At 35.6% G+C, this 15,189-nt stretch overlaps 1 protein-coding gene across 5 annotated transcripts in view; it reads right to left on the bottom strand.

Moving 5' to 3' along the window:
* Positions 1-15,189, bottom strand: part of LOC134742486 (RNA-binding protein Musashi homolog Rbp6) — a 699,530-nt gene that overhangs the window by 271,871 nt on the left and 412,470 nt on the right. For all 5 annotated transcript variants that reach the window (XM_063675698.1, XM_063675697.1, XM_063675695.1 and 2 more), the window contains exon 6: positions 39-131. In XM_063675698.1, the coding sequence (XP_063531768.1) occupies positions 39-131 (93 nt within the window). The remainder of the gene's footprint in view (positions 1-38; positions 132-15,189) is intronic.

Raw genomic sequence — 15,189 nt, 5'->3', positions numbered from 1 at the left:
TCATTAAACCAGGACATATAGGAAGAAAATGTACTTACCGGGCCAAACTGTTCGAAGTAATTCTTTACGTCTTCCAGCGTTGTGGGTGCTGATAACCCTCCTACGAAGATTTTCTTTGTCCTGGTCACCATCTGAAACAAAACATTTATATTCATTTAAAATATGTACCTACCAGTGACAATCAGGTACTGTAAAACGGAGTGACTTTAAAAAAGCGGCAAGGTTAAGTACAAAACAAGAAATCTAGCGAAAAAAAGCGGTATTTTTAATAAATTATATTTTTGAAGGCGTCCCCAAATTTTAATGCTACTATTTTACAGTACCTATACAATATGCATGTTTGAGTTCAGTGTTTACTTTTTTCTGTTCGTGTTGACAGTTAGAGTAATTTAATAGTTTTTAAGAAAATCACAACGATAATGTGAGAAATATTTGATCCCGTCTGGTCGCCATCTTCATTACAGCTTGGTATGTTTGAGGATTGCAAAGTTTCAAGACTGTGCGCCGTAACAAGCGGGCGTACTTGAATCCTAACCTTACTTTATAAAATTGCAGTACATTTTTATTATTTATTCTGCTAGGGTTTCCTGTGAAGTGTAGTGTTACCATGTAATAAAACTAGATCAAGAAAGAGAAACATTCTTATGATAAATGTAATTCATTCAGCGTCCATAAAACAAAATGAAACATTCATTTCTATGCTTATTCCAATTAAATTTGATATCATTAATTGTCTGCCCTATATATTTTTGCATTATATGAAACTCTTTGGTAATTACGAGATTTTTTCTTTAAATGCACATTTTGCAGAAAATGTTAAAAAAAAAAAAAACTACAAAAATATTTCAATAAATATATATATTTATTTTTAGGCGCTGGTGGCCTAGTGGTAAGAGCGTGCGACTTGCAATCCGGAGGTCGTGGGTTCAAACCCCGGCTCGTACCAATGAGTTTTCCGGAACTTATGTACAAAATAAGTATCATTTGATATTTATTATCAGTCGCTTTTCGGTGAAGGAAAACATCGTCAGGAAACCGGACTAATCCCAATAAGGCCCAGTTTACCCTCTGGGTTGGAGGGTCAGTGGCAGTCGCTTTCGTAAAAACTAGCGCCTATGCCAATTCTTGGGATTAGTTGCCAAGCGGACTCCCAGGCTCCCACGACCCATGGCAAAATACCGGGACAACGCGAGGAAGATGATGATTTTTTTTATTAATAAAAATGATAAGATTTCTGTGAATCGCAGTAAAAAATGTAGTGAAAACGCGTTTCCCTAAGTTAGAATTAGTTTTCCGTATCACTTCAGTGAAAAAGGGTCTTCACTAGTTAAAACTATATTTCGAACACAAATAGTATTTTTTTCTAAGTTAAGATTATAAAATACATAAAGTCGGTCTGGCACTCACCGGTCGCTATACGCTCGCTATAGTTTTCACTAAAAACGGGTTTTTACGGTGACAAAATATAATGCGGTGTTATTATGGTATTTTTATTAGTAAAGATTGTTGAGCGGTATTTATTTATGCCATACTTTAAGAGTAAAAGCGTGGAGAGGTTTAAATCGGATTTCATTATAACGTCAATATCATTGGCTCGTTGTCAAAGGATGAGCCTGTTTCTTCTTGAATATTTATGCCGGTAATAACGAGCAAAAAAAGCAGGCGACGAGCTAACAATAGGGATTTTAGGTATTCGGCGCCGATGATAGGTAGTGGAAAGTAAAAACAAAACTGCAGAGAAGCCAATTAATTTTACGAAACTTACAAAAAGCCCGTTATTTAATTTTATTTATGAATCAATGATTTTACTTGTAACATTGCTATACTAAAATTAAAGTTTTGTGCTTCAGTAACATCCCCCCAGGCGCTTTTGTTTCCCGCTTCGGCCACCGATAGACTTGGTCACTTTTTCCTTAGTGTATATTTCAGTTTATATTTATATACAGGATGGAAAAAAATTACGGTCCATGAAGGGAAAGTGCCTTTAAACCTTAAGTTAGCTCAGTTTATTAAAGGAAACATACTTAATAAATTAGCGAGTGTTTATTTTTTGGAATTTTTAGTCGGTTCGATTCCCGTGCGAGACAAGCGAATATATTTTTTTTTTAATGCAGTTTTGTTTATTTTTAAAAATAAAATAATGTTTCCTTTAAGTAAAATGAGCTAACTTGTGGTTTTAAGGCACTTTCCCTCCAGGACCCAAATTTTTTTCCACACTGTATAGTAGTGTGACTACTAAAAAAACATCAAAATATTCCACAAAATAATTTGCGGTTAAAAGTCAGTTATATATTACATAATGCGTGATATAAATTGAAAATAAAAATCAGTGGGCTATTTACAATAATTTACCTATATTTTGTTATATTTTTATCGTTCTTATGATTCCATGTCCCAATATCTTAATGTCGGTATATGATAGCACTAAAATTTAGATAATAAAATAATTATAATAGCTGTGTAGAAATTGAATATAACAAGATTCGGAAACGTAATGTAACTAATATAAGTAAGTGAGGCGCTTCGGAGTTCTGTGACGATCCCAAACGAAATCACACTCAAATATAAATGACAAGAAAGTGCCTCCGCCCGGTCCGCTACGTGTCCAAGTGGCGGTCCCATCCCTAGCATCCCCGTGTCTCCCGTAAATCTCGAGTGTGACAACATATCCTGCTTCCCCCGTGTCGTTTTCTGTATAAACCATCGATTTTATTTGTTATGGAACGATGCCTACTTCAGTTGAACTTCAATAGTGGCGCATAAATCTAGATATATTTGTATTTAGACCATCGAGCACTTACATAAAATTATACTAAATTTCAATAACATACCTACTGTTTCAGGAAATAGTCTTACTTCATTAACGCATTAACATGTGCATTTTTTACATAAATGACATCTCAAGAAAACTATTTTGCAGGACAGAACTTAATAAAAAAATATCAGAAATGATTAAATCATCCCATCGTAATCTCACGGATGAGATCGATGTGATATTCAAAATAAATAGGTAAACCAATGGGCGATAATATCGCGTGTGGGACCGATTTGTTCCGCATCGATAACTGGTCTGATCTTGAATGGATTACGTTTCGCTTCATTCATTCGTTCAATCGATATTTGCGATTTTAATCATCGATATAGTAGCTGATACATTAAGGGTAATTATAAAATACCTATTTGATGGAACTTAACTGTTAATTAATTGTCAAATCAACAAGTGTCACTAAAATGAGTTAAATACTCTCGTTGACAAATAAATTTAACCAAACGTGAGCCGCAAAGAGAGACAAAGTGAATTTTTTTCGCTACACCGTAAATTGGGTTAAATATTTATAAAACAATAAATAAAAATTTGATAAAGCGGCATTTATTAGTGGGATTGTAAAGGGCGGCCCCGCGGGAGCGAGTGTCAGGTTTACCGGCGGCCGTCAGCCGAAACTGTTGGCAATTACCTTAAATGTGGACAACGCAGTTTACTCCACCGGGAAAATTATTATTCACCGCATATCCAATTTTTGGCCTACCCTAAATTGGGTCGCAACTTGTGATTGTCTGACGTAATCGCCTCCTGACTTGTTTCTACAAACCTGGTTCCGTAAGTAAACTTCATTGCTGGTTATTAATTAATTAAATGAGTAATATTTTTTGTTTCATTATAAAAACAAAAGCGGTGATTAAAATGGTTTCTAAAATGAGTCCACGTTCTAGCGCCATAATTCAAAATTTTTAAAATGTTTACGGCAGATACAAGAGCCGACTTGGCCAAACGACATTATCCACCCCCTCGTTAACAGAGGAGTCGGTCACCGCAGTCGTTTCGTTGTGAAAAATACAACAATTTAATTTAGTCTAACTTGACCGGAGGCGGCGGCAAACACCGAACGGTCGTAGCACGACAAAAACATACACACATCAATTACAACACGACCACCCGAGCCACGCCACGAGCGTCCCTCGCGACCGCGGGATCGCGAGCGCGTCCGCGTGTCCACGTTTGCACGACATCCGTTTGCAATATCCCGGGCCATTTCCTAATAACAATTTAATACAACAGGATTAAAATGCAAACTTATAAGTACACGTATGTACCTAGTACCTAAAGATGCTTATTTTGATATAAAAGTAAATTGTCACAGCGCCATGCATCAGTATCACATTTAATTTAAGATTAATTCCAACTTCAGTTGTCAGTTGCTTATCATAATAATTTGACATATTTATTCAAAAAACAATTTTTCTCATTAAATAAACAATTTTTTTATTTACGCACGTATCATTAGTGCTCTAAAATGCGTTTAGAAACCGTAGGAAATGACCAGCATTATTACAACCAATTTTACAATGAGAACTTTCTTGCCTGTGGTAGTAGGTAAGTAAAATATGTACTTTAATATTATTACAGTATCGATTTTTATAAGGTTATGAGTTTAAATTTGGAACAGCTGCCAAAACTCAAGTGGGTTTCTATTCTGGTATCCATAGATATTCAAACATTTATCGATACGAATCGTGAATTTAGTTTGTTTTGTTAATATAAACCGCACGAAATTTGATCTCCAGTGACATGAGAATAGCTAGGGACTTCATTCGTTTGTCTATGAATTTAATAAAAACATTACAAATGCGTGACATGCGTGAAAAAAGGTTTCATTTACCGCCATTTGACGTACAGTTTATCTTATAATTAGTCTTAAGTATAAAATTAATTTGTTTTGTTGTTTTCAAACAAACTTAAAGCAAAAGTTTCATGTAAAATGAGCAATAAAGATATTTCGGAGACGCCACCTCTAAAATCTGCGAGTTCTGTCAGAGAGAAATGATGCCCAATGTCGGCTGAAATATGAGGTTAGTGAATATATCATAGAAAGTTTATAATATGTTTGTAGGTAAAATAGTGTGTGTAACTGTACATAATTATGCATTAAAACACTCGTGTGATCCTTTTATGAAAAACACTTCGTTCGTTTCTTAAACCCACACTCGTATTTTAATAATGCCTTTCATTATGTAGCAGTCACATGAACTTCTAACCCACATACTTATTTAACCCATAAGGATTTAAATTCAATTCGAATTGAATTGTTTGTAGCTGATGAATACAGGCCTACAACTATGTATTGGTTGAACACTGTCGGTTGTTACGCATAAATTACTATCGCACACATCGCTTGCTATTCATTCATAATTTCAGATCTCCACTCTAGCCAGTAGGTGTAACAACGATGTCATTAAGAACATGTATTGCATACTTTATTATTATACTTGTCGTAACAGATATAAATGTATCAATTATATATGTGACTACTGTAACTACCCGAAATTACACTTATGACTGTTATGAATAACTTGAAATCATTCTGAATGGAGCTCTCTGGCTGTATGATTATTGCCCTGATTATTTGTGCACCCGTCTGATTGAACTACAGTAGCGGGAATAATGATAATATATCGGTGAACATTCATTTTAAAAATAGCAAAGAACCGTGTTCCGGATAGTACGGGTACTGGGCCATGACGCGTCCCGAATTAGCTTATACTCGTATATTATTAGATAGTGCATAGCCTATATCGATAGACTATACCGTCCTTATGAACGTATTTGGTGGGCATACTCGGTTAGCAAAAAGTCAACTGCGTTATATTAGGGCGGCCGAAACCCATTTCATTCGTGAAAATATCGCCTATAATTTATCTGTGAAATATTAAAACATTGTATTCATACTTTGAAACGCCAAATTCAGTATTTTTTAAACATTTTTTATATTTGACTTTGGCCATAATTCAATTTATATGGAAATCGTCACCGCCACGCGCTACAAATTATTATTCACAAAAAAAATTATGTGTGCCTATTTTGAATTGATACTTTTAAGAATGAGGAATAAATGGCCTAAACTGTGCAAGTTTTTATTTAGTGCAAATCGCCACACTGTGATTGTAAAGGTCAAAATTGTCACTAAAAAGAAATAATATTAACTTATTTTACAAAAATCAGTTTTTTTGGTATGAAAAGGTATAAAGATTATTTTAAAAATGAATTCCTCTTCCCTAAATTATATGAAAATGATATATAACTTGCCCTAGTTGCTAAGAGCATGAAGAAATATAGATTGGACCTGGAGGGCTGACCCTTCTCCCCCCCCCTCACCTTTTTGGTACACGGTACGATCTCGTGGTTACCGGGCCAAATCACCTTTGTTTGACAATCATGCCAAGCAAAGCGGCATCGCTTGAGACAAAAGTGCATACTCACTGCACTTCTTACCCTACTATACCTACTGGCATTTATAAAAATGTGAAATGTTGTTCAAGTGCAATGTTACTCACAAGACCGAAGGAAGAAGAAACAATGCTTTAACTGGTTCTCAGGAAAACGAAGAAGCTTTATTATACTTTCAGAATAAACCTTCATTTTGTACTAGTCCATCAGTAACTTCAAACGACGTATTTATGTCATAAGTTCGAAACAACATAGCAGTAATGTTACACCACTTTACACCAGAAGATAATATTGAAGACGACATAGCAATTATTATTTGGTATTTAGGGTATGCAAGGCATCTGACAGCCAATAAAACCTCCATCAACAGAAATGGGAGACATATTTATAAGATTTGACTGTCAGGATGAAGAATCTTTACAGATTTATACATCAATTAAGCCACCAGTGTTGGGTTGCTTATAATCATATACCCACTTCGAATAACAATGAAACTATTTTTCCGTTAATGTACTTGTAAAACCCCTATCCGTTAGTATGCGATTCATTAATGGACGCACCATGGCCCAAATCGGGACACGGTTCTTTATTTAATTTGTATTAAACCATTATGATAAGTGGGTATTTAAATTATCGTTTCAATTCTAAGTTAGTGTTTCAGTTGAAATATGATAATGATATGATAACAGCCTTTATTATTGAACTTTTCAGTTATAAAGAATATATTCATTTGGTTTCACAACTAGAACTTCAACTCTTCCGTTGATGTAGGCCTCCTCCATAGCTTTCCATTTATTTATTTATTTCCTTTGCTGTTTGCATCCATTTACCTCCTCCGATTCTTCTTAAATCATCCAACCATGTTAACTTTTACATTATAAGTTGCAATATAAATGTTGTTACTTTATTGTTTCTTTGATTGATTTCTTATAGATTGTTTTTGGTTTTTATACTTTTTGTGTTCACGAGGTATTTTGCTTTCTGGAGGGTTTTGGTCATTTTCCCCCACGGGGACCAGCCAGCTTGGGGGAGGTTGTTTATGTTGTTTCAGTTTGTGATCTGTTGGTGCTTGGTTTGATTCCCGGTTTTTGTTGTTTCTTATTAGTTTTTTGAAAATGTTTTGAGGTGTGGGTTCGGTCATTGGTCTTGCTAGGTAGTCTTTCATGCTATTCCTGTTCATCCTCTTGGGCTCCTCTCTTACTTCTGGGTGCCCAGGTTTGTCCTGATTCTGGGGTGAAGCAGTATTAACACGCTTCCTTTTTTCGCTAATATTTCCAGGTGTGTCTATGATGATCAATTTTTCAAACCGAATGTAAGCCTGCTTTCCCTTTTTTATCTCTTCCTGTTGTTGTACTTTGAGCTCTTTCCTTTTATTCAATATGTATTTAGGGTAATCTTCGCTAACATAAACATTTTTTGGTAGAAGCTTCATGTTTTAAACAGTTTCATTTTTTTCTATGCAAGGGTTACAGAAATAAGGATAGGCCTATGTTTATCTTTGACGGCTTCCCTAGTCTACGAACATTGCTTATTTCCCATTTTTAATTTGAAAATACATTTTTCCGTTTTAATTGTGAGACGTACCACATTATTACAAGCTATAAGTCGTAAATACATATGTCAATCACAATGATAAAATCAACGATGATCAACTCTAGTCAACGTGGGCCTCGAACCCACATCCTTGGATTGCCGGTCCAATGCGTTACCAATTCAGCCAGCTGACCATCTGCCAATCAACGCGAATTTAGTCATTGTAACTGTGAACAACAAGTCACTAGCGACATCTGCATTTAAAAGATTAAAGGTTGGTTACAGGTTTTGGGGTTAAAGGTTGTAAAAAATTGGTTTTCCATTATGTTTACAACTTCGTGGTCTTCTTAACCGAAGCTGTGGGTCGAGTTGAAGTAAAGGTAAGTAAACGCTAACGTGGATTTCGGATATTATTCACCTGGAAACGCGTACAGACTCTAACTCAATTCATAATATGCCATGCACGCTGCGTCGGTGAAATTTTTATGTTTCCACCTGTATCCCCCAACGCTCTGCATCTAAAGGTATGCACCCAACGTCAGCACTCACGCTATTACTTTGAATGTAAAACCATTTTAAACTGTAAAGGTTATTTGATTAATCTCTTTTTATGATGCTTTTGAAATTAGACTCTGCATACCTTATATAGTGAATACATGAATGCGAATATATTTTATTACAGTTATTTGCATGAAATTATATTTTTATAAATAAGGATGGTCATATAATTATTATGATATGACAAAGTCCGGTTAGGAGTACCCTTAATTAGTTTCCATCCAAAGACAATTTTGCGATCACCCGTCGCCACACAAAGGTCGCCCCAACGCTGACTTTACGTTTTGTTTTTATGTTTGCTCGTTTGCTCCCGGCGTTTGGTCTGCCTATCCATTCTTTGTCTTCCTAAATACATAAACGCGTGCTTTGGGCTACATGTTTTTCATTATTACAAGACATGTGACGTAGAACTTGACCTTTCTGTTCTTTTTCATGGACCCTGCCTTTATACATAATACTACTATAGGTTTTATATAGTATGTACAATTATGTATATTTTACTAAAAAAACAAAACGATAAAGTACAATTAAAACATTACATTAAATTAAATCATTTAACCACATAATTATTTACTTACTACATCAATACAAATTACTAAAAAAGACACAAACACAAATCAAAAACAAAGCAGTCAGTAGTTAGTCAGTCAAAAATCCCACCCCGCGTCATCCCAGGCGCAAAGGTGCCCAAAACGCTTGCCGCATTACCGCGCTGAATCGTATAACGTCTGCACCAAGAATGATCCGGAGCGGTAATCCAGACCTCTATTTCGCAAACGGTTCCCAAACTCCTTGAAAAATGAAACACATTTATTTATTTATTTATTTTAAACTTTATTGCACAAGAACAATTACAAAAGGCGGACTTAATGCCTTGAGGCATTCTCTACCAGTCAGCCACTGGGCCAAACAGAAATTGTTAAGGTGGGTGCAGTGCGATGCGAAAAAAAATAATTTCTAAATATAAATTCTAATACTAACGCCAATATACAAACTAGTAATATTTATTTATTTATTTATTTATACCTTTGGGAAACAAACAGCCAAAAACAACACACATAGAAAATCAGATAACACATTCACAAGCCACACAGTTTCCACTAATGAATGATAACAGTTATGTTGCTCAGAAACTAACATTAATAATACAATTTAAACTTAATTTAACATTAATACAATTTAAAGCATGCAAAACTTAAATACCTAACTCGAATTGTTGAAGACAGCATTTAAACGTTGGCAAGTAGATGATAATGGAACTAATGGGTATTATTTTTATTGTTAGCTGTTTTTTTGAGTAATAAACTATATTTACTAGAAACAGAACTTGTACCTATAAACTTAATATATTTTAAAGAATACGTCACAACTTCCGACGTTTGTGTGAATATATCGTAAGTCGAGGAACACATTTACCTTGAGCGCAGTGAGCATTCCACATAGATAGCAGATGATCCCGTCCCGTCGTGTCGCACACCTTATCTGGTTCACAGCTCATTAGGTCCGCACGGAGCGGCTGCGAGCAGACCTGTGCCATTTGTAACAATACAAGGACCGCACGGATGGCAAATGGTGATTCCCAGGGCTTACCGTGCCAGTCTCGTTACTTCAGTCGCAGTCTCCCTCCATGCGACGTGAAATAACTACTCGGCTAAGGCGTGCGACATCAACCGACGCAAGACACTAACCGCGTACGTTCTAAATGGCAGACATTAACAAAACGTTATTGCTTCTCGGCTTCACTAGCACTTGCACAGTATTAATCTCTATCTCGTTCTGATGCTCACTATCTGACGCTTTGTAGACTAGTTAATTCCTAGAATAGCTAGACTTGGCTCAGGCACGTATTGTTATTCGAAGGTGAGACGATTTTGGTACAGATAATCGTGACTGTGAAGTGATATTAATGCAAGTGCTTGTACGTAAAGGGGTTTGGTTGCGTATACTAACTACTAGAACATTACACCGAACATTTTTACAATATTTTATGCTCAGTTATTAACACATGCTGTGAATAAAATATTTACTTAGGGGTTACGTTTTCTTTCAATATCTGAAAAAGCAAGCACAAACAAGTAAATACGAAAGAAAAAGCGAATGCATGTAAATGAGGAAACTTCTTAGAATTACGTCGTGAGCTGAATAAATAACGACTGATCGATGGTTTGATAAGCCCATGATTTTTTTAAAGAAGATTCTATGCAACGGGAGAAACATGAAGTTCGTAATATCTATTCTGAAGCTTAGATGTCATATACCTACTCTTACTTTTTGTGTGTCTTACACTAGTAGGTACGCAAAGTTTTCACCCATATGTCCACAGGACTACTTGTTTCAACATTGTAGCAATCTAGGTACGCTCTAGTAGTTTTAATATTTCACTGCAAATATCTATTTAGATAGGAAGCTAGCTAACTTAAATATTGAAATGCAGTTGAGTAAAATCTCTTGATAGAGGTTCACGCTCCTACACGAGGGTTACAAAATAAAAGGCACATTTTAGCCGTCTAAAACCGTCATCGAAACCCATTCAAACACATTGAAATGACTCCATTTCCGCGAATGTATGGCGTTTATATCGTAGTAGGTGTGCATGTATTTGCTTTTCTTTTTGCAGTCTCGCCCAATGAGTGGATGAAAGCAAGACGTCAAGCCGCATTGCCGCTTACTCCCCCATCTTTGCTAAATGCAAAAACCTACGCTCATGCTAACCCTAACCTATTGTTAAAACTCGCTGAGAATGTTTTATTTCGAATATGCAGACAGGAACGCTGAATAGAATATCGACACGAGAATCAAATACCGACGTAACTACGCTAGATTCCTGTAATTTTGCGCAATACTACGTATACTAAATTAATGTCTCATTGAGTTTCAAATAAACATTCAATGGTAGACTAATTCGTAATCTCTCCTTGTGAATCTGAATTACATACCAGGTAATGTTTGCACACGCAAAACAGAAACAGGGATAGGTTTTTGCAATTTATGACCAACTTTGTTGTAATAACAGCGCTGAAGATTTTCGGCTTTTTTATTTATTTATTTAAGATCGCTTTTTAACAACAAAATTAATTAGCGACCACAAGGTAATTTTGAGTAACGGGCCCCTAATCTCTTCAACACGTGAAAGGTATCGGTGGGGTTTCAAAAGCTGATTCTCTATCACATGATAAACCACTTGAGTTACCACTTTTCCAATAATTAGGTATTCCAAAATGTTTTGACAGTTAATTTGATTAGTTTTTTGTTATAAATGAATTCTTGAATTATGGTCCATGAGAAGTTTTGTAAGTACCTAAGTAAATTACAACGTAAATATTTTATCTCCATTACGAGTAAAAGGGAAGGACATGATGTATTTCGAGTTTATTTATTTATTTTTGCTACGCATAATCAAATAAAACTTGATTTTATGTTTCGAGTCAAATTATAAGCGGAGGGAAAAGGAAATAAAAAGGGAATAATGAATGCGGAGGCCAAAACCGGGACCGCGCGACCGGAGCAATTATTTTGTTTCGAGTGCCATCAACACAGTACGTTCTTTAAAATTTTCATACATTAAGCAAATGTCGAGAATTTGCAACAAGGTCCTAATTTTCTACTGAGCCTCTGTAGCTTCACATTAATACACAAGTACCTAAGTCAGAAGAACACGGGTTCAACTCTAAGGTAGCTTTAATTTTCAGATCTTCTGCCTACAAATGACATTACTGTCTACGGACCGATACACAAATCAGAAAATTTATTAATGTTCGATCACGTGTAAATGCGTTTGTGAACAACTGAACCATTTATTGTTCAAAGCAATAATAATACTCTGGTTGTAAAATAGTTGTACCATTTTATCAAAGTTGCGGTTTCAACATTAATATCAAACAGTGGCAATATTACTGTTTACTCGCTCAACTTTATAGCACTATAAAATTTTAGAGAAATTTGTAAAGTGTGGATACCATTTTCTTTTTTACTTTATAAGAAGTAATGGCGTCACGAAACAACTTCTTGGCGTTCGCGCTTCCACACAAAACGTGCTGGGAAATGTATGGCACACCATTCGTAAGTGTGAGTAAATATTACAAACTACAGAAACAAGTGTCATGTATGACGGAGGCTGCCTACAAAACATGCAATCCGTATGAATGATTGCCGTCTGACTGAACTCTATGTGCCTTGTAACCGTATTTTTTCCGCAGCCCCACTAAAAGTAAACGATGTTCCCGACAAAACGACTATGGAATCTGAGTCGTGTTATGTAGTATAAGAGTAGTATTCTGTATGACACATGGGCATTGGGTTGAGCGTTTTCGTCTCCACATCGGTCGATAGTGTTGACGAACAAAATAAGCTCCCCTCGGGTGGGAGCGGTGTCAAGAGGCTATAGGATTAAACTTAAACTGGGTTTGCCCGCAGTTTAATTACACAAAAGGTATGTGTATTCACGTGCGACTTGAGCAAATGAATTGTTCCCTGTCACTAAGTTATAAAATTAGTCAATTTAAATCTTGTTTCAATTTCACATTCAAACGAGACAATTCGTTCATTGGGTTGTAAAACAAAACAGTATAAAATAAGTTTTGTTACGTTGAACTTAATAAAATTCGAATTTACAAAGTTGTGTAATATACCTACGAAAGCAGCATACGGAGATTACGGAGTAAATAATTGAATAATACAGTTTCGTTGTTCGTGTGTGTTGTTAAATATAAAGGCCGCACACACCCCACGACTGTACTAAATTGTGCGTGGCACGGAAAACTATTACAATTTCATGGCATGGCAAAAGCAGGTCAATAAATTATTGGCGCTCCTCTCAAACCAAACTTGCTAGAATAAGGCGCTGTATTTTAAGATTACGGTATCATAATCCCCATTGAAACTTAATAATGGGTCATAGGAGAGATTTCATTGTATGAGATATTGCTTTGCTTTTGATAAGGCTTCGGGTGTTTGGTCTGATTTTATTATTTTGTCAGTTGTAGAAAAAACTTGGTTCGAATAAGATAAAAAAACCTCGTTTACTTAGTAGTTTTAATAATATTTCCTCGAATTTATTTAAGGATTTAGGTACACATTTTACACATTTTACTAATCTACACCTAATATTTACAGGCTGGCCCAAAAATACGTTGACATAAAACATTTTCACTGCAGTATAGGTATTATTGATAATTTTCACTAAAACTACGTATCAAGTATACCTACCTACTAGTAAAACTATGTATCTAGTAAAAAGGTTGTTTGACCACTGACATTGGGGCGAATATGTTACATAGACGTAATTACCTCAACATTATTGACGCATTTTGCCAAGTTACAAAAAATTCTCCAAGAATATGGCATGGTTTTTTTCCCATAATACATAAAAGCGACCGTATGCAGTATAGCTAATAATGATTGCTGGTGTCCAATGCTCGACTGTATACGCTTAAATCATACTATGCTAAAAAAGGGACGTACTCAGAAAGTGACGTCCTCAGAACGTGGCCTCGAAAGTGACCTCCTCTAAGAATGTGACATACTCCGCCTAAACCAATTTCTTCGGGATGTCGCCTTCTAAGCGCGCCGTTTAAAAAAAAAACATCCTTCAAAAGAAAAGAAAAACAGTGTGACGTCAATGTCAAATATGTACCTAATATTATCTCAACTCAACAGAATGGTCTAGACAAAACGTCCAAGTTGGATAGAAGGTCCTTGGCAAAAACTATCATTGAAACTTGATCGCTAAATAATAAACTTTCCTATTTAAAAAACAAGGGGTTTTTATGAGTAGTTCCAACATTGCGAACATAAAAGTACCCGTTTTACTTGCCGGCGCTGACGACGTTTCCGACCATCTGACACGGGGCAATATGGCGGACTTCCGCGACCGCGAATAACGTCACGTACACGGCTTCATGTTTGGGATTTTCAATATTTTTTTTACCTTTCGTAAGGATTTTCATGTGAAAGTATCTTAGAAGTGCAGTTTGAGCTACTGCAAAGATAAGCGTTTGCTGCAAATTATCAGTTATACAACGAATAGTATGTTTCTTATGACGCAGCTGACAGACTTAAAATTACATTTAACTTTTAAGTATCATACAAGTATAATATGACATCTGTCCTGGTTCCTGAATAATAAAATAAAATAATTTCAATACTTCCTTCACGACCTATTTATTGAAGAAGAGATTTATTTAATAATGAATTTAGTAATTGACTTGTAGGTTTAAAAATTTGTGGTATGGATATAAAAATGACAATCAAGTTACGACCTTATTCGGATTCACTTTCTATTTAGCTTTTCGTAAATACCAAAAAGATCACCGCTTAATATATTTATCGCGCGGGGTAAGGCGATGCTCCGCCTGGCGGTAGCTTACGATAAATGCGTTAAGATCGTGGCTACATTTGGATTTAGCGTGCCATTAGACGAAACTCACGTCACGCAGGTAAAGCCTTGGCATTAATTAGCTGAGTCTTACTCATTTATTATGTGCTAATTGTGACTAAATAATATTCAGTTTGTCTGAAAGCTATGTCGCTTCTAACTTAGCGAATTCCTTTCATGAAAATAAAATGCATATTTTCTTTAAAAACTATGTCAACTGAACTAAATATCTAAATAATAATTGTATAAGTAGGTACCTACTCATTTACCTAAATATAAAACATCTAGTCAGATGTTCGATGTTCTAGTCGATGTCGAGTCAGTCGTGAGTGGTATGTACGTACGTACTTAGCAATATTACTCCACAAATGAGATAGCGTCAAATAAATATGTTAACGCGCTGCAAGATAATAATAATAAATAAATAAATATTATAGCACATTCTTACACAGATTGACTAAGTCCCATGGTAAGCCTAAGGAGGCTTGTGTTATGGGTACTC

Source organism: Cydia strobilella, chromosome 6 (genome assembly GCF_947568885.1).
Source record: "Cydia strobilella chromosome 6, ilCydStro3.1, whole genome shotgun sequence".
Lineage (NCBI taxonomy): Eukaryota > Metazoa > Arthropoda > Insecta > Lepidoptera > Tortricidae > Cydia > Cydia strobilella.
This window is presented reverse-complemented; position numbering and strand designations above follow the sequence as displayed.